The following is an 18,367-nucleotide window of genomic DNA, read 5'->3' as shown; positions in this document are numbered from 1 at the left end:
TAATTTTTTTTTTCGATATACTATACTATGACTTTTTTTCTATGACTTTTTTTCGACGTCCTATCATGACTTTTTTTTATTTTTTTCAACATACTATATGATGACTTTTTTTCGATATAGTATACTATGACTTTTTTCAACATACTATACTTTGACTTTTTATTACTTATTTCGACATATTACACTATGACTTTTTTTTATCACTTATTTCAACATACTATACTATGACTTTTTTATCACTTATTTCAACATACTATACGATGACTTTTTACCTCCGCCAAGGCCAAAGGCCCAGGAAGGAGGTTATGTTTTCACCGGCGTTGGTTGGTTTGTTTGTTGGTTTGTCTGTTTGGACAATAACTCCAAAAGTCCGCGATGGATTAGAATGAAATTATTTGGAGGGGTGGAGTGTGGTACAATGAACAATCCATTAGAATTTGGTGGCGATCCGTATCATGATCCGGCTTCGAAATATTATACTATGACATTTTATAAAATATGACTTTTTATCATGAAACTATTAAAAAGAAATTCGACTTACTATACTATGACTTTTTTTGACACACTGTACTCTTCTTTTTGACATATTATACTTTACTTTTTTAGACATACTATTCTATGATTTTTTTATCACTTATTTCGACTTACTATACTATGACTTTTTTATAATTTTTTTTTCAACATACTATGCTATGATATTTTCACCTTATACATGTCCTATATGACATAGTATAGTATGTTGAAATAAGTGTTAAAAAAACCCATAGTATAGTATGTTGAAAAAAGTAATAAAAAGTCACAGTATACTATGTCGAAAAAGTGATAGAAAGTCATATAGTTTGTCGAAAAGATAAAAATATTCATAGTATAGTATGTTGAAAAAAAAGTGATAAAAAAGTCAGAGTATAGTTTGCGGAAAAAGTGATAAGAAAGTCAGAGTATTGTTTGCGGAGAAAGTGATAAAAAAAGTGATAGTATAGTATGTCGAAAAAAGTCATGTTATGGTGTCAAAAAAAAGTGATAGTATAGAATGTCGAAAAAAATATTTAAAAAAAGTCATAGTAAAGTGTGGACATTTTTTTTTTTTAAAGTCATTGTATAGTATGTCGAAATAAGTTAAAAAAGTCTTAGTATAGTATGTCGAAAAAAGTGATAGAAAAGACATAGTATAGATATGTCGAAAGAAAGTCATAGTATATATGTCGAAAGAAAGTCAATGAAAACAGTGATACAAAATTCATAGTATATCAAAAAGTTCTAAAAAAGTCATATAGTAGATACAAAAATATTAAAAAAGTCAGTATAGTATGTCATAAAATATCACAAAAAATCATTAAAAATTACTTACATTAAAAACCATATTCTGAATTTTTTTGACATTTTATACATACTGTTGCTTGATACTTCTATAGTACTACATTTCAGAGTGAAATATAGTACTTTTTACCCACTGCATATACAGCTACAGTTGGTAGTTACTTAGGAGATTAAGATTTTACACACAAAACATGAGATCAGCTAAAAAATGAATAGATTTAATACCTAAAAACACTAATACCACTGTGAAAGGGGCCATTCAGTACTCAGCTGACCTGACCCAAAGAAACAGGTTCAGCTGAACATCATGACATACTGTATAAAAGAATTACGCAATGAATTACCACAAGTGGTCACGACCTCTCTGATGTAATTCTTCTTCACCTCCCTAAACACATTATTTCGCCACCTGCTGTCTATGTTAAAAACAGGAGAGACGAGAGCAGTGCGACCAGTTCATGTAATTTTAATGCTTAATGCCATTCAGATTCAGCTTTTCCCCTCAAATCACTCCATTACAATGGATTAAACCATTAAAAGAGGGATAAAGTATTTTAGCAATTTTATTCTGTAAGACACTTTAACGTCATTCCTGAAAGAGGAAACACATGATTTTGGTTCATAGCACATTCATGCCTGGCAAGAAAAAAAAAATATTAAGACTACGTCAACAACAAAAAAATGTACAAATTGTGGAAGCAAACAATATAAACAATATCTTATATATAAAACATAGCAGGCATAATAAATATTACACATAAACAAAAAATAAAATAAAAGTAAACAGAATTAACCTATTTGGTTTGGGCGATGTTTGGAATAAGGTTCTAAATCACTGAACTGAAAAGCTGAACATCAGTGTGAATGTTAAGTAAATCTCCTGGAAAAAGCTGTGTTCAACGGATTCACTCATTTCAGAATATCCAACCCAAACCATTTTTGTTCAATCTCTTATTAGTGTACACTAATAACAAACACAGGCATTACTCAAGTGTAGACTTCTCTTTTTGTTTTTCCTATGACCACGTTATCGCTTGTGCACTTTTGATACATTTAGGCCTCAGGAGTTGAGTGTACGCTCGAGCCAAACTATATATGGGTGTTTCTGCAACTACAGTCTCTTTTGACTGTCCCTAATTTAAAAACAAATCAACATCTGAATTTAAATTTGAACCATCAGAGTATGTAATACCTATATATAACGGGTAAACAAAATTACCTATAGTGGTTAAGATTTTAATCTGTAACATGTTTATTCTTTATGTTTTTTTATCACTTATTCTCATACTAAATGTCCTTACCGCAACATTACAATAACGTACATTTTTATACATTTTGCTTTTTAAATTTCTATAATATTTTTAAGACATTTAAATTCAGTTATTTTTTAAATGTAGTTCAAAATTATTAATTACTAAGCTGTATGGTAAGGACACACAATAAATACTTCAGAAGAAAAGATGACCTTAACCTTGGCTTTGTCCGAAACCACATAGTATGCACTAGATACCCAATATGTGTACCATGTGTCCAACATAATTTTGTGTGATTAAACAGTAGTATTATCTTTTCGGACACACTGAGCAGTAATGCATGTCGTCACTTCCTGAGAGTCTCCTTGCCGGTTGGAGACGTATAACCATGGTAACCCGTGCCAACCTCATGTGACCAAAATGATAATTTGTGAGAATCGAAAGCCTGAACTAATTTAGAATATACATTACACCTAGCAAAGTGAAATCTTATACTTCCGGTTAAATTGAAGCTTTATTGATGTTATACAACTGTCAACATCTGTTATGAACATTGTTGTCACTACCGCATTGCATTGTGGGATATTTTTGCCACCGTAGTGTCTAGCTAGCGTTGCATACTGTAATATTTCACCAGGGAGAGTATGCAATTTGCGTACTATTGGTTTCATACTAAGGTTTCGGAGATACAAAAAAAATCTCACACTGTTTTAGCGTACTAAATAGCATGTTAGTATGAAATTTCGGACGCAACACTTGTTTTTCTTGATCTTGACGGTCACCTGTGTGGGTGTCCCAACCTGTCATCCATGTGCTCACTTGCTATCATCTGTTGCCATAGAAACTAGATTTGTTTGGCTTTGAATAAAACTTTTATTATGGCGTTTTGTTCAGTGCCGCGGTAAGGACTCAGAAGTGTGGGAGAGGCGTATTTAGATGAAGAAATCATATAAATAATTAGTAAACAAATAAATAATTTTAATATGGTGTAAAGTAATATGTATATGAAACAAATATTATAATTGAATTTGCTCTTTTAGACCACAGTTTTGGGACATGAAGAAAAGTGGTGTTTGGACCCATAACATGCTTGATAAATTGTATTAAATCACATTATTTAGTAATTCTTTTTTTATGTCAAGATGGGTAATAACACTGTGCATATATTTATCAAGCATTACACCGCAAATTTAACACAAATCCAAAATTTCATTGCTGGAACTTAAATATGCCCATAGTTGCAGAAACACCCATATATAGTGCAGGGAATTCCTCAAAATAGCTTTAGTCACCCATATTCAGTCAGTTTATTTTGTAGGAAATCAACTCTCGTTAGTTCAACCAAGATTAACAGTAAAGAAGGAAGTCCATCTGTGTGTTGAAACATGATTGGCTATATTGGACCTTTTGGGTGCACTTTGTTGTTAATCTCCAGGCTACTTCCATCTTTGGGTGTGTTAGCGTATTCACAGGAGATGGGACTCATGGTGCCTTCAAATGGGGTCGTGTTCACCGTGTTCACGAGAAGAGTTTATATGAACGCCCCCCTCTTGTGGTATTCACGACCTCGTAAGTGGAACGTTTTTGAAAACTCAGAGTTCACGAATTGTGAGGTGTTTATAGACGTTGTCAGAAATGGCGGAGGCCGTGGAAGTTCATATTTCGGTGCATAATAAGCAAATATATTGTAATTTTAGTCGTATATTGTTTTTCTTCTTAGTTTTATAATATTTCTGAGGACATCCTTTTCCTCTGCCATTATGCCTTTGCATCTCCTGCATTATGTTACCCACTTGCTACACGACTTCCCATGTTGTGAACACGAGCTCACGAGTTCCACTTGAAGGCACCATCAGTTTTGGTTCAGTCAGGAATCGAGGATCATGTTATTATTCAAACAGAAGACATTCATTCACACACACATTCACACACACACACACACACACACACACACACACACACACACACACATCTGTACACAAGCAGACACAAACAATAAATTCTAATTCATTGTGTGACTGTAAATTCACTCCTTAGTGATTCTTCTACTTAACATAGATAACTGTGCAATTTTCTTTTTTTTTCTTTTGTTAAAGCAAACCAGGAGTAGTATAAATATTAGGAGGACGTTCTAGGTGCTGTTTTTTTTTTTTTTTTTTTTTTAGCCACGTGTAGAGAGCATTTTCAAAACTTAGTGTTCCTCTCTCTGCCTCCGTTACCAGAGTCAGAGAAGATGCAGGATTCAAATCCACCTCCACTCCGGTGCACACACCCCCTCCAGTCCACCTTAAGGTCCCAGCCCCTATAATGCTACTTCCGTTGCAAAGTGCAAGCAGTTAATGTCTCTCTGCCTCTCCCTTCCACTCGAGAAATTCAATGCAACAGCAAAGAAAAAAATGTTCAAATGCAAAAAATGGTACGATCAATGTCCAAAAAAAGCAACCAGAAGGGAGAGGGCAGCAAGAGAGAGAGTGCATTTGTGTCTCAAGAAATTTAGTCCCATCGAAGCAAAACAAACGTTGTTCCTTATTATGCTCAAATGCCACTGGTCAGCTGTTTGGAAGAGTGGTTATACCTCCCTAGAAAAAAGAAAAGACAAAAAACATGAATACACATATTCCCTAAAGTAAGAAAATGCTAAATCTAAAACCAAATTCAATATCATTTTCTTCAAATTGATTAATTCAACATTTGGAGATATACACGTCTTTGCTAAGCTAACTACTGCTTCATCTTTACTGTTCAGACATGAGAGTGCTAATTTAGCAAGGAAACTAATTCATAATACTGGTATTACAGGAAGAACGACTTACGATGCAGTGAGTGTGGAGTTGAGGACCAGAGTGGTGCGTATTCTATACAGCTGAGCTAGTGTCAGCTTCTTGTGCTGCTGGGCCGGTGATTTCCTCTTTTTAGGTGACGCTTCCCCCGAATCCTCGGTGGCTGTTGACTTGTTTGTCCTTTCTACGCAGGCAGATGGAGCCGTTTCCCCGTCCGAGCTGTTGCTTTGGGACTCATTACCCTCGCGTAGTTCGGCGATTGCCGGGTGGCCGTGCCTGGCCTGCGCCCTCCTCAGGGTGGCACAGAGTTTGTGGGAGGGCATGCTCATGCTCAAGCTGTCTTCAGACTGGTCGAGGTCACTGGAAAACAGCTCCATGCAGTTTGGGCCCAGCTCCGTCAGGCTTCTACTGTGTGCCAGAGGTGACGTGTCCTTGTCCCTACATTCTGATTGGTCCTGCTCATTAGAGCTGAGTGAGTGTGTGTGGTGGGATGCGGGGGTTTCACCCTGGAGGCGCTGCAGCAGATTGTCCTCAGAGCGGGATAAGGTCATAGTGGGCAGCTTCAGGAGGCAGGGGACTCGGGACTGAACGTGAGGCCGCCGGCGAGGTTTAGAAGACTGGACTACTGACACCTGGGACCCCAGTGAGGTAGCATCCTCCTCCTCCTCCTCCTCCTGCTCTTCTTCTACCTCCTCAAATTCTGTCTCTTCCTGCTCAGCCTCCTCGACCTCCCCGTCTCCCTCGTCCTCCTCAGCCTCCTCTCCTTTACTTTGGCCGGGCTGAGGCTGAAGTTCTCTCAGGAGGGATTCAGGGGAGAGGGTGCCGTAGGCGCTGTCCATGGAAAGAGAGCGACACTGGGGGTCCAGCTCCTCGCCGTCGGGACCCGTCTCCTGATCGCGCTCAGAGTAAACACTGAGGTGAACTCTGTTGGAGCTCGCGGGCTGAGACTGCTGGACCTCAGTCCTCTCAGACAGGAGAGCCACATCGGAGTCTTTCTTACTGGTTCCCTCGAGGTTCATGTTCGGGGAGGGAGGCTCTTGGAGTTCGCCTGGTTCATCAATGTCCATCACTGACAGGGTCTCAGTGGAACCATCTGATTGACTGAAAGGAGAGATTTGCTTAGTTATGACAAGTTCACCACTACTCGACTTTAGCCCTGATTTTCCACTTGCAGACAGTTTTTGGATCTACCAGACAAAAGCCCCAGTTCAGAGGCAAATCTGACACGGTGCTCAAATACTACACGTGAACTGTTCAAAGACATGAGCCGAGAGGCTCGCTAGTGCATCGCAGACACATTCCAGATATCTAGCATGCTAAATAACTGGACCTGTTGAAGAGTCTGTCAGGGAGCTACAGCGAATGAGAGTGCGAGACACGGGTTGAGGGGAAACCTCGATGCTCGAGTGACTGTCAATCTGGACAGACTGTCCTCAGTGCGAGGGGTCTGAGGCGATGTCGGCAACACACCCGACTCACCTTGAAACACGAAACCTGTCTCGTTAACCATGCTTTGTGGACCAATCAGCTTATGTTTAAATAGTTAACAAGAGCAAAATATTGTTTATCTAGCCTCTTAATTTTGCTCAAAGTGCACCAGATTGAAGCATTTAACTTTAAAATGCAGCATACAAAATTTAGGGTGAATATGCCTATATTACAATATATATCATACAGGAAAAAAAATTGCAATGTCAGTTTTTTCCACCATCGTGCAGCTCTAATTTGTATCCTACATTAGCAGGAATGTAGCACAACATGGAAGTGAAAGCAGCGCTCTGTTTATTTAAATGTGAAATATTTTGTTGCTAAAGTCAATGAATAATCGTGCAGCCCTAACTTCAAGACAGAAAGTTGTGTCGTGTTAGCAGTACAGCGATCTGACGGCATTGAAAGTCGTGTAGTGTGAACTTGGCTTTAAGTGGATCGTTGGGCTTACTAGTACGACTACAACAACATCAACTACTAGTACTGTGTAAGTGAATGCTGAACTATTCCTTTAAGCTAACGTGGATTTCAATCTCATCTTTTGACCAGAACATGATTCCAACCATATCTAAACGTTGTCAAGAAAACAAGCGAGTATAATTAGCTATTTTTGAATGATGAAATTATATTTACAATAGTAATCTATTACAGTTGCGTTGAACACTGTAGTACCTTGAGTTCTGCTGGTCTTCGTGCCTCAGGCATGGGGAACTTGGGGTGGAGTTGCTGCTCTCATCTTCCTCCTCCTCCTCCTCTTGAAGGAGCTCCTCATTGCGAAGCTTCTGGTGCTGGTTCTGCAGGGTCATTATACAGGTACATTAAGTATGCGAACCACAACATTCTGACTGCCTGAATCTTATCATATACTGTACGTGTTAAACATTTAATAAGCACTGAAGTGGCTCTCTAACCTGGATGTTGCAGATTGCATCGATCCAGCTTCGCCCCTGGGTGGCGCTGTTGGCTTGGAAAGTGTAGGCTGCTACTGCACTCTTAAACTCGTTGAGGTAGATGAGGATGAATGAGCCTACAGAGACACAACAAATCAGTATCATCTGGAGAAAAGTCACAGCTAATTATCCAGATTCAAGTCTACAGTCGAATCTCGGTAGCAGAGAGAGAGAGATGGAAGGAGGGAGGCAGAGATGGAGAGACGGATAGAGAGAGATGGAAGGAGGGAGGCAGAGATAGAGAGAGATGGAAGGAGGGAGGCAGAGAGAGATAGAGGGGTAGAGAGAATGGTGGGTAGAGGGAGGGATAGAACGAGGGAGGCAGAAAGACAGAGATAGATGGATAGAAGGAGGGGGATAGTGAGACAGAGATAGAGGGAGGGAGATATAGGAGAAGAGAGAGAGCAGGAGGGATAGAGAGAGGGAGGTAGAGAGACAGATATATAGAGGGAGGGAGGGGGGAGAGGGAGAGGGAGAGATGAACAGCAACCACACTAATAGGTTCATAGTAGAAATGGAATAACTTTGTTTTTTCGACTGTAGTAATTTGAAGACTTCAGATTTGTCAATATAATTTATTTTTGAATGTGTCTAAATGATCAAAATGATCATTAGTTGAGCACTCACCAGGGTCTTTGAGCTCCTTACAGACGACGTTGTGAATGAGGAGAGGCTGGCGGATGATCTTGACTTTCTCCACTTTTTTCACTGGCTTGGTAATTAGCAGCTGGTCGGTGAACAGGACACAGTAGACGTCCATCTACAGAAGGATATAAACTCGTCTCAGGTCTGACAGAAACACAATTTCTCTTTGTTCTAGTAGGTCAAACCATTTTATGTGAGATGTGAGGCGACCGAAGCAAACGTGAGAAAGCAGATGTTGAGTATAAAGATGAGAAGACTTCATCGAGTGAGTCGGTCTTACCCTACTGTCTTTGCCCTCTTTCATCCTCAGCGCTCCCTCAAGATGCAGCTGTCGAGTCTCCTTCGGTGAAATTCCTATCATGGGAGCCATGAGGTCGAAGCAGTTGTAATCCTTGAGGATCTGATGGGGGGGGGGAAGTCAAAAGCATGAGGCCGAATCTTACGTGAAGTGTCATATCTGACAGAGCTTTTATTTTTAGGAAGACGTGGGAAAGCACCGGAGACCCGGTAAATGGTTTCTTACCTTCTCCACTTCTTCACTGCTGCCCTCTACGGCTTCGTAGGAGTCTATACGGGCAGAGATGGTGGCCAGCTTCTGTTGTTCCTGACGATGTCGCATCTCGGACTCCACGCTGTTGATGAAGTCCTCTACTGCGGCCACCTGGAGGAGGGAAAACACAGAAATCCTATTAGCATATGTTTTCCATTTTTCTACACCCTTGCCCAGTGGTGGATGTACTATTCAGATCTTTCACTTAAAGGAACAGTGTGTAGCATTTAGGGGGATCTATTGGCAGAAATGGAATATAATATTTATAAGTCTCTTTTCTGTAGTGTATAATCACCTGAAAATACGAATCCTTAGAATGAGCCGTTTATATCTACATAGAGAGCGGGTCCCCTCCAGGTTGTATCTAAAAGGTAACCCGCAAACTGTGAAATCTGATCTGAGATCTGCAAAAAACTCTCGCGAAACTCGCTGTCCAACCATCTATCCTATTTATTTTTTTTTTTTGCTTGGGCCAGAGTCATCCTGTCGCTGCTCTCTCTCTTCGCTTCACCACTTTCCTCGTAGACAACCTCACCGCTAGATACCGCCAGATCCTAAACACTGTTCCTTTAAGTAAAAGTACTAAAAATACTGTGGTACAAGTAAAAGTCCTGCATTGAAAACATTACTTAAAAGTATGTAGGTGTATAATCAGGAAAATGTACTTAAAGTTTGAAAAAGTAAAAGTACTCAATGCAGAAAAATGTCCCCTGTGACTGTTATACTGTATTAGATCATTATTACTTAGATTGTACTGTTGCAGTTGGGTTGAGGTGGAGCTCATTTTGAACTCTTAACTAATGATTATTTTCTCTATTAATCGATGGATTGTTTTGTTTGTAAAAATTCTGTAAATAGTGAGGAATGTTCATCACAATTACCCAGAGCCCAAATGTAGCAGCAAATGTTTTGTATGCAAAAATCAGAATTTGTAAAGTAACTAAAGCTGTCAAATAAATGTAGTGCAGTAAAAAGTACAACATTTACTTGTGAAATGTAGTGGAGTAGAAGCATAACTTAATACAAAAATACCTCAAATGTGTACTAAAGTAGAGTATTGATTTAACGTGCGTGGTTCCATTCCACCACTGTTCTTACCATGCTGTTGACAATATCACGGGCCGATGGCTCGTCCGTCTTCTTGAGAACGCTCTTCAGTAGGAGTGGATATTTGGTCAGTCTCTGATGAGGCTTCGCCAACATGTCGGCCAGCTTCAGACGGTTACACTGCTTATGGGTCTCTCCCCACTGAACAGAGCCACACAAAGACAGGAAATCAAACATTTAGTGAGCCAGAAGACAACTAACGAGGAGCGTACTGTAGATATCTGGGTTTAGCTTTAAGGCTGACTGACCGTGACGTAGGTCCTGAAGAGCTCATTGTCCCTGAGAAGCGTGCGCATGTTCTCCATGCAGCCTTCCTCCTCCATGCAGTAAATGATGTAGGGCTGGAATCTGGAGCCAAACTGAACACGCAAACAAAAACAAAGACATGCGTCAGAGTTATTACTAACATCGACATGAGGGAAAACATGACACACTTATGACTCAGTCTAAAGCAAACACTGTAATTATGTTTTTATGGTAATTAATTTTGTGCTGCACGTTATACCGATACTAGAAAGGTATCGCAATACCCTGCCGTTAAAAATGGTACTATAACCTATTTTATTAGTACCGGTACTTTAAGATTGACAGTGTTTTAATAAGAGCCATTTATGAATTGTGTCGATGTGCGACCGCGGTGCAATGTGTGTGTGCGTGCAGTGCTCTGCTCCCACTCCCTGCAGGCGTAATGGCCGTGCCAACATTTATTTTTTTCTCTCATATGCACGCTGCAAATACAAGTGCTTTGCAGACCGTCCACAGCTTGTCGACAAAGCAGACGCATGAAACAAAATAGGGCACTAAAGAGCTGTAGCCGGGGGGTTATGAGTTGCGCCAATACTCAGGTTTCTCGAGTCCTGGTTGGATATTAAAATGTAGGAACATATTATGGTACAATAAATTCACTACTGTGGTGTTATGGCTTCTTTTCACATCCTCCACTGCCTTGTGTTGACAAAATATCTTCTATTTGTTTAAAAAATTGTTTGAAATTTAAGTTCCATGTTCTGTCATCTATTATTCCATTGCTTTTCCTGATGATTTAGGTTTTTGTCGTGGTATCATATCGAAGTCAGATATTTGATATTGTGACAACACTATAAGAAATACAGGTGCTGAAAATGAAGAGAGAGTGTGTAGCTCTAAACTGCATTTACATATAGTGTACTGGGTAATAGGTTATCAAAAGGTTATCAAAATCAGAAATATAACTGAATACATCAATAAATGATACAGTTGTGGAAGAAGCACTCAGATCCTTTAAGTAAAAGTAGCAATACTAAACTCTAAAAATGATCGACTCAAGGTCCTGCATTCAAAATTTGACTCAAATAAAAGTACAGAGGTATTATAAGCAAACTGTACTAAGAGTATCAAAAGTAAAAGTAGTGCATATTATTGTATATACTATTACATTGGTATTGGCTTACTGATGTGTGATAACGTGTAAGTATTTTATTGTCGTAGTTAATTAATGTGAAGCTAATTTGAACTACTTTATATACTCTTTGGCAAGTTATTCTACACTGTCACATTTTATAAAAATGAGTGTTAGTTTTGTTTGTAACATCTTTCTGTGAAATAACTATAGCCGTCAAATATACGTAGAGAAGTTAAAAGTACAAAAATTCCATCTGAATTGTGGTGGAGTCGAAGTAGAAAGTAGCATAACATGTAAAGTCATGTTATGAAAATTGTACTTAAAGTACAATACTTGAGTTAATGTACTTAATTACATTCCAATACTGTAGTTGGTTGAATAATGAAAATGGAGTGTGAAAAGAAATATACACTTAGACACTTTTCCTGTAACCTTCAATCAGTTGGTTATGAAAGATAACTTAAACCAGTTGATAAAGCAAACACGCAACATTTTACTGAGGAATTAGACGTTTTTACTTTAGTTTGACATTATGAGAGAAGACATTAAATACCTACAAAATGTCAAGGATAATACAGTACAGTCCAACACTTAATTCCATTATGGTCCAAAGGAAGCGACTAAGGAGATGAAAAACAAAATTAGCTACTGAGAGATCAATAGAAGCCCTATGATTGAAGGTTAAGGTAAAATATTAGGTTTTCTTTTTACACTCCATTTCACCAAGTGTATTAATTATTGATGTATTCAGTTATATTTTTGAAGACTTGGTCGAGGTCGGCGGGTTTGACTGAGACCACCAGTACGGTAATCAATCAGCTTGTCAAATGACTTATTAGCCTGGTTAACAAAGCCGCAAACTAATCAGTGTTTAGTAGTAAAGTCCACCGGTTCATGGTTTCTTGATAACCCTTTCTTTGTGGTACCTGTGGAGATACCGGAATATATTTACAATGTGATTCTGAACTGACCGTCCTGAAGCCGTGGTGAAGGTCGGTGGGGTCGAGCAACGCCCGGGCCTGCCTGGCCTTCTCGAGGACGGGCAGCATGACCTGGTTCCACAGGGACGTGTGGAGGATGACAAGATCCTGGATGTTACTGAACAGCTTGGCGGGCTCCACCTCCATCAGCAGGCCGCTCTCCTGCAGGTTCAGCAGCCCACTCAGGAACAGCTGTACAGGGTGACACAAAATAATATGAATTTGCTTTAAGTCTCTAAGCTGACAAAAAGCTCTTAAAACCAAAAGGTTATCACACATCACAGGTTAGAACTGTTTTTCTCCGGCTTATTGAGTAATGATAAAGGCTTGTCTATTCTGAGACCTTAACAAGAGGTTCATTGTGTGTCTATCTATCTCAGTACAGAAGCCAGTTGATCTTACACAACAGCCAGACTTGTATCTGTACATAATCTTTCCAGTAGTCCTCTTTGAACTTACATCAGTGATGACTCGGAGTTTCTTTATGTAAGTTGCCTCCGTCTGCAGCAGCTCCCATATTGCCTCCTGTTGGTGGAACTGTCGCCTTGTCAATGTCTGCACACACAAACACAGATAATATCATTAAATATTACAAACAGATTCACAGATTATTACATTATTATGTATTTAGAGAGTGTCACACATCTTGATAGCTGTGATAGAAACTGTAGTGTCCAGGTATGTTTGTAACACCTAACCTGTTAATATCAGGTCGACTCTTTGGTCTTTTTTGTAGCAGTTAATCCTCTAGTGTCACAGAAGTTGACAGGTCAGTACACCAAAATGTGTGACACTGTATACAGTAAATATTATGGAGGTAGAGAGATTTATAACAGCTCTATCAAAATAAAGTATGTCATAAAGTGCCCTCTGGGTCTGCAGATTTAATTTAATACTTCTTTAATAATGTTTTTGCTGACTTTTTGATTGATGGGTGAAATCCTGATCAGACAGACAATGGTTTAACTGACACAAACTGATGCATAAATGTAGATTCTGTTTTGTTACATTATTTTTTTTTTATTATTGTTTATGTTTGTCTTTACAGTCATGTAAATAAAACTATTCACTCATTCATTCATACTCTCAAACACAAGAATAACTTTAATTCCTAGTTACTCACATTACCAGCTTGATTACTGAACAACATCAAGCAATCAAGTCAGTGAAGTGTCTTATCTAACTGACTGTCAGGGGTGAATGTACAGTCAGAGGTGACTGTGTAGCAGCTGAGCGGTGACACCGCTCCGTCTCCCTGCCCTGATTGGTCATTTACACATTAACAGGCGGAACAGGTGCGCGATGGGTGCTATCATTTACATCGGCATGAACGGTTACGGACAGCAGCGTGATAGGAAATTGCTATCTAAGCATCATTCTGGGAACCAGGTCAGCTGATAAGGAAGTAAGAGTCTGACGCAAAACCAGGAAGCAGGCCAATGTGAACATTTATAAGGGACTGTATGACAAAACGGACAGCCTATTGGATCAAAAGCACAGCTGAGCGGAGGCATTTCAACTTTTGTATAATATATGTTGATATTCAAGTTGTCTTGGCAACATATTTTACAATATTAGGCTATTTAATATGCTATTAATTAATTAATTAATTAATTTGGCATATTTCTCAACGGACATTTTGGCCGTTGATCATTTAATCTGCCGGACAACTACACGTGATACCGGCAAAAACATAACATGAACCCTGGGCATACCATCTTCTTATACCATTCTTTATGCCTTGCCTCTTTTAGTTATTAATAGTGAATCAAGTTGTAGAAATGCTATTATAGTATATCGATAGATCAATACAACGATAGATTGATCGATTGAGGTCAAGGTCCAAATAAATGATTAATAATATTAATAAGTTTCTTACAGTCCCTTAGTTGAAAATGTTCTGTCATAATTAACTTGGAGCTCCTTGCTTTTTTTCTTAATTCACAATTCATGTGTCCAGTATTGAAATAAGGCACAATTCCTAAGTTTCATACATCAGAGAACATACATTTTAATAATGCTTCTAATTTTTTGCTTAATTATTTGTTTTTCCCCACAAGTTTTCATTTGGTTTAAGTTTCCAGTCTGTGTAAACACTCTACCCCACAACCCCCCCGGCCTGTGTGTGCTGTACCTCTGAGTTGTCCAGTAGCATCTGCCAACTGTCTTCCAGGACCAGGTTGGTCTCCTCCTCCTCCTCCCAGGAGTCCTGGTGGAAGGAGAGCTGCCGCGGCACCTTGGGAAGCCCGAACAACATGTAGGAATGGAGTTTGCTCTGGAGCTGCTCCAGACGGTCCGACTCCTGCGATGAGACGGGAACGATTTAAAAAAACAAGCCTAATTGGTTTGAACAAGGTCAACGGCACGACAGCGACAAGAGATGCGATAGCAACTGTCAATTTTCTGTCCTTTTATTGTTACACTCAAACTGTAAGTAAAGATGAGTCCAAGCATTAGCATATAAATCCTGTCCTTACTGGCGCCTTAATTCTTAAATCCAACAGTAGCTGCTATTCAGGCCTTTGTTCAGTCTGGCGGGCCTTATGTAGTTATGAAAATGAGCTCTGTGCATTGAGACCATTTCAACAATAGAGAAGAAGGGAGTGGGGGCAAAAGCTACAGCACTGAGGGGGGGAGATGGACCAGTGGATTATGGGTAAAGAAACCTTTAGAAAAAGTACTGCTCTACGTCCATTAATAGTGAGAGGTTGTACAACAGATTTAGGAGTAAAGTGATCAGTGATTAGCACTCCTTTTCATAGTTTTGTGAAAGAAGGGACTGACAGTGGTTCATCCCTACAATATGGAGGGTACAAGAGGTCCAGGTCCTGGTCCCGGTGAAGGATCTCTGGCCCCGAAGGGGTTAAGGGGGACGCTCGGGGTGAATAGAGATGAGACAGGCAGTGACAGGTGACTGACAGATACTGTCTCTATCTGACATCTGCTACTGTGGAGGATGTGACCTCAGGAGGGGAGACACAATGGGAGTGTGTGTGTGTGTGTGTGTGGGCGTGTGCGCTTTATTAGAATTAAAGTTGATTATTATTATTGTTGGAAACCTCTGGTACGAGCGTTAAAGCTGGGGTAGGCAACTTTGGGGAAAACAGTTAAAGTAAGCTAGAGTTTGAAAGTATCAAATCGAAAAAATCCCAGCTCCCCTTTCCAAAGCAACTCCCCCAAAACACATGAATCCGTATTTTTGGGCCGAAATTCTCGCACTTTTAAAAATAAATACGACCTCACATTGTGTCAATCACGTTACACTCCAACTCCGAATCTTTCGTCCGTCATTAAAGTTTGTGGAACAGGTTTGATTTTCTGTGTTTTTTCACATCCGTCAAAAAGGCAAAAGAGGGTTGTTTGACCACTCAGAGCCACCGTCTGCGCAAACACATCATCCAAAGCAGGCAGGTGATTGCAGAACTGCTTGGAATCTGGGATGGTTGCAAAACAAAGGATGTACGAAAGATTAAACGGTGGTGATTATGCTCCAGGTAGCTAAACAATAGCTTCTTGCTAATGTCATTCATACATTAGCCCTGTTTTGGACTAGCGCTATCCATTGCACCCACGTTATTAATTCAGCTCTGTTTAGAATTTTCGCAACAGATACAATAATAAAACGCATCGGACTGCAAGGCTTCAGTGCGTGATGTTTTTTATCGGATGATGAATTAAAAAAACGCATACGAAAAATAGACTTGGTGTGCAAAGACCTTAACTGTATCCAACTACTCATGACTCATTCACATGTGAGAATACACCTACAATTATCATAATGATCGTCAACAATGAACCTGGCCATTGTTAGTACTCACAGCTGTCAAGGATGTTAAGAGAATTTCAACAAATGTAACAAAAATGCTTTTAAAATAAATTGCCTACTGTAGCTTTAAAGGAAAGGTTTGGCATTTTGGCCTTTGTGTTAATTAGTGAGCTTCAGAGCTGCTTGAAGGCAGATTTTGTCACATTTGGACAGAACCAGGCAGGCTGGTTCCTCCTGTTTACAGTCTTTATGGTAAGCTAAGTTAGCCAACAGCTGGCCAGACGAGAGAAGTATCAACCCTGCCATCTAAATCTCAGCAAAAAAGCAAATTCCCAAAACGTCAAACTATTCCTTTAAGCTTTTTTTTTTTATGAGTAAGCCGAGTTTTTAAAATCAAGAAAACGCTGGATAGATTGGAGTGAGGCTTTTCCTCCACCTACTCATTTCCAGAGGAAAGTATGTGAGCCAACAACACGAGACTTTGAAGGGAAATTACCTCACCAGAACTCAGGGGACGTGGCCTTCCGACCCCGTCCCACTGCTGCTTGCTACTGCTTTGTTTGCTTTCAAATGTGTTTTTTATCTGAGACATGTCTGGGAAACAAACTTGCCCCCTACAGCTTTTACAGTTTCTGTTTTACAGAGAAAATGCACCGCTTTGCTTAAAACAGCTCTCTTATATTTCATGTGATTGCCTTTGTCTGATCAGTGTTACCTTGCCAAAGGGCCCCGCTCCAGCGTTGGAGCTGAAGAAGCCGCTGAAGCGGCTGGCGGCTCGGTTCTTCCAGCTGTCAGGACCGGCACCGGGCAGAGAGCCACCCAGTCCCAGAGCATCCGGAGCAGGAATATTAGTCTCTCCCAGGAACTCTGTCATGTTCTTCCTCCGTCGAGCCTGACCCTGCAATGCCAAAAGGACAGACAGAGAGGAACAATTATATAGTGTAGAGAGAACAATTAGAAAATGAAAGAAGACAGACTGGCATGAGTGACTCTGTCACCTCCAGGGGAAGGACAAAAGTTTCCAGTCAGACGGATGGAAAGAGACAATGAAGGAAAGAGAGAAATATACAGGGACAGGACAAACAGGAAATCAGAGGGGAATTCTGTGCGAGGGATGACATCAGCAGCACCGTTGAAGCTATCCTGATGATCAGACACAAACAGGAGAGGGAAGGACTGCCACTTCCTCGCGGCGAAATGCTCATTACATCACAAGGAGCGGGCGGGAGGTTTGTTCCATAGGAACAGACAGCCCGAGTCTGGCCATTGTTCCCCCTCCATTGTTACCCTGTCAGCGGACCCTGCCGCGCACCCTCACTCATGCAATCTCTGTCCACTTTACGAGCACCAGCAAAGCAAACAAACAGGGGCCACCTCAGTATCTGAGGAAGCAGTTGTTTTTGCCGTTAGAGTGAGGAATCTGCTGGTGGGGAGCCGGCGAGAGTCAGGCCACTGACCCCCCTTCAAACACAGTGACAAGGAACTTACATTCCAGGACACTGACACTGCTGCTGAAACTGACCGGCCATTCCAACCAAATTCTTTTACTGATCACCCCCCACACAAACACACACACACACACACACACACACACACACACACAATGCAATCAAAACACTTATGCCCAAAGCTGCTACGCTGTTACGGATCACAGACACAAGGGTTTAGGATTGGTTTCAAAAGTGATCCTCAAACCCCACAAATTACAAACATTTTTATCAGTATATTAAACTAGAGCTAGAGCTGTTAAAGTTAATGCAATAATAACGCAAGTTTGTTTTAATGCCACTAGTTTCTTTAACGCATTTACGCAAACGATCTTTGTGAGGTTGTAGTGGGCTCAGTTTTAAAGCTAGAGTGAAGATACTGGTATCATATGAAACTAGAAATTCCCGTGTTATGATTTGAGCATATTTTTGTATGCTGAATGCAGTACCTGTGAGGAATTCTGGACAATATTTGTCATTGTTTTATGTTGTTAATTGATTTCCAAAACTAAATATATACATACATTTGCAGAAAGCAAGCATATTTGCCCACTCCCATGTTGATAAGAGTATTAAATACTTGACAAATCCCCCTTTAAGTTAGATTTTGAAGAGATAAAAAATGTGTGATTAATCGCGATTAATCATGGACAATCATGTGAT

At 40.0% G+C, this 18,367-nt stretch overlaps 1 protein-coding gene across 5 annotated transcripts in view; it reads right to left on the bottom strand.

Moving 5' to 3' along the window:
• Positions 1–2,531: 2,531 nt before the first annotated feature.
• Positions 2,532–18,367, bottom strand: part of plekhg5b (pleckstrin homology domain containing, family G (with RhoGef domain) member 5b) — an 88,836-nt gene continuing 73,000 nt past the window's right edge. For 4 of the 5 annotated variants that reach the window (XM_037771836.1, XM_037771835.1, XM_037771839.1 and 1 more), the window contains 13 exons: positions 16,933–17,115; positions 14,586–14,753; positions 12,911–13,006; positions 12,443–12,643; positions 10,339–10,449; positions 10,082–10,231; positions 8,957–9,094; positions 8,714–8,833; positions 8,416–8,548; positions 7,750–7,865; positions 7,511–7,632; positions 5,384–6,451; positions 2,532–5,149 (listed from right to left, as the gene is read on the bottom strand). In XM_037771836.1, coding sequence (XP_037627764.1) covers positions 5,140–5,149; positions 5,384–6,451; positions 7,511–7,632; positions 7,750–7,865; positions 8,416–8,548; positions 8,714–8,833; positions 8,957–9,094; positions 10,082–10,231; positions 10,339–10,449; positions 12,443–12,643; positions 12,911–13,006; positions 14,586–14,753; positions 16,933–17,115 — 2,616 coding nt within the window. In that variant the 3' untranslated portion in view covers positions 2,532–5,139. Of the gene's footprint in view, positions 5,150–5,379; positions 6,452–7,510; positions 7,633–7,749; positions 7,866–8,415; positions 8,549–8,713; positions 8,834–8,956; positions 9,095–10,081; positions 10,232–10,338; positions 10,450–12,442; positions 12,644–12,910; positions 13,007–14,585; positions 14,754–16,932; positions 17,116–18,367 lie in introns of those variants that run through there. The other variant, XM_037771837.1, reaches the window with a different exon arrangement.

Source organism: Sebastes umbrosus, chromosome 6 (assembly GCF_015220745.1).
Source record: "Sebastes umbrosus isolate fSebUmb1 chromosome 6, fSebUmb1.pri, whole genome shotgun sequence".
NCBI lineage: Eukaryota > Metazoa > Chordata > Actinopteri > Perciformes > Sebastidae > Sebastes > Sebastes umbrosus.
The sequence above is the reverse complement of the archived record's forward strand: the minus strand, read 5'-3'. Positions and strand labels throughout refer to the sequence as shown.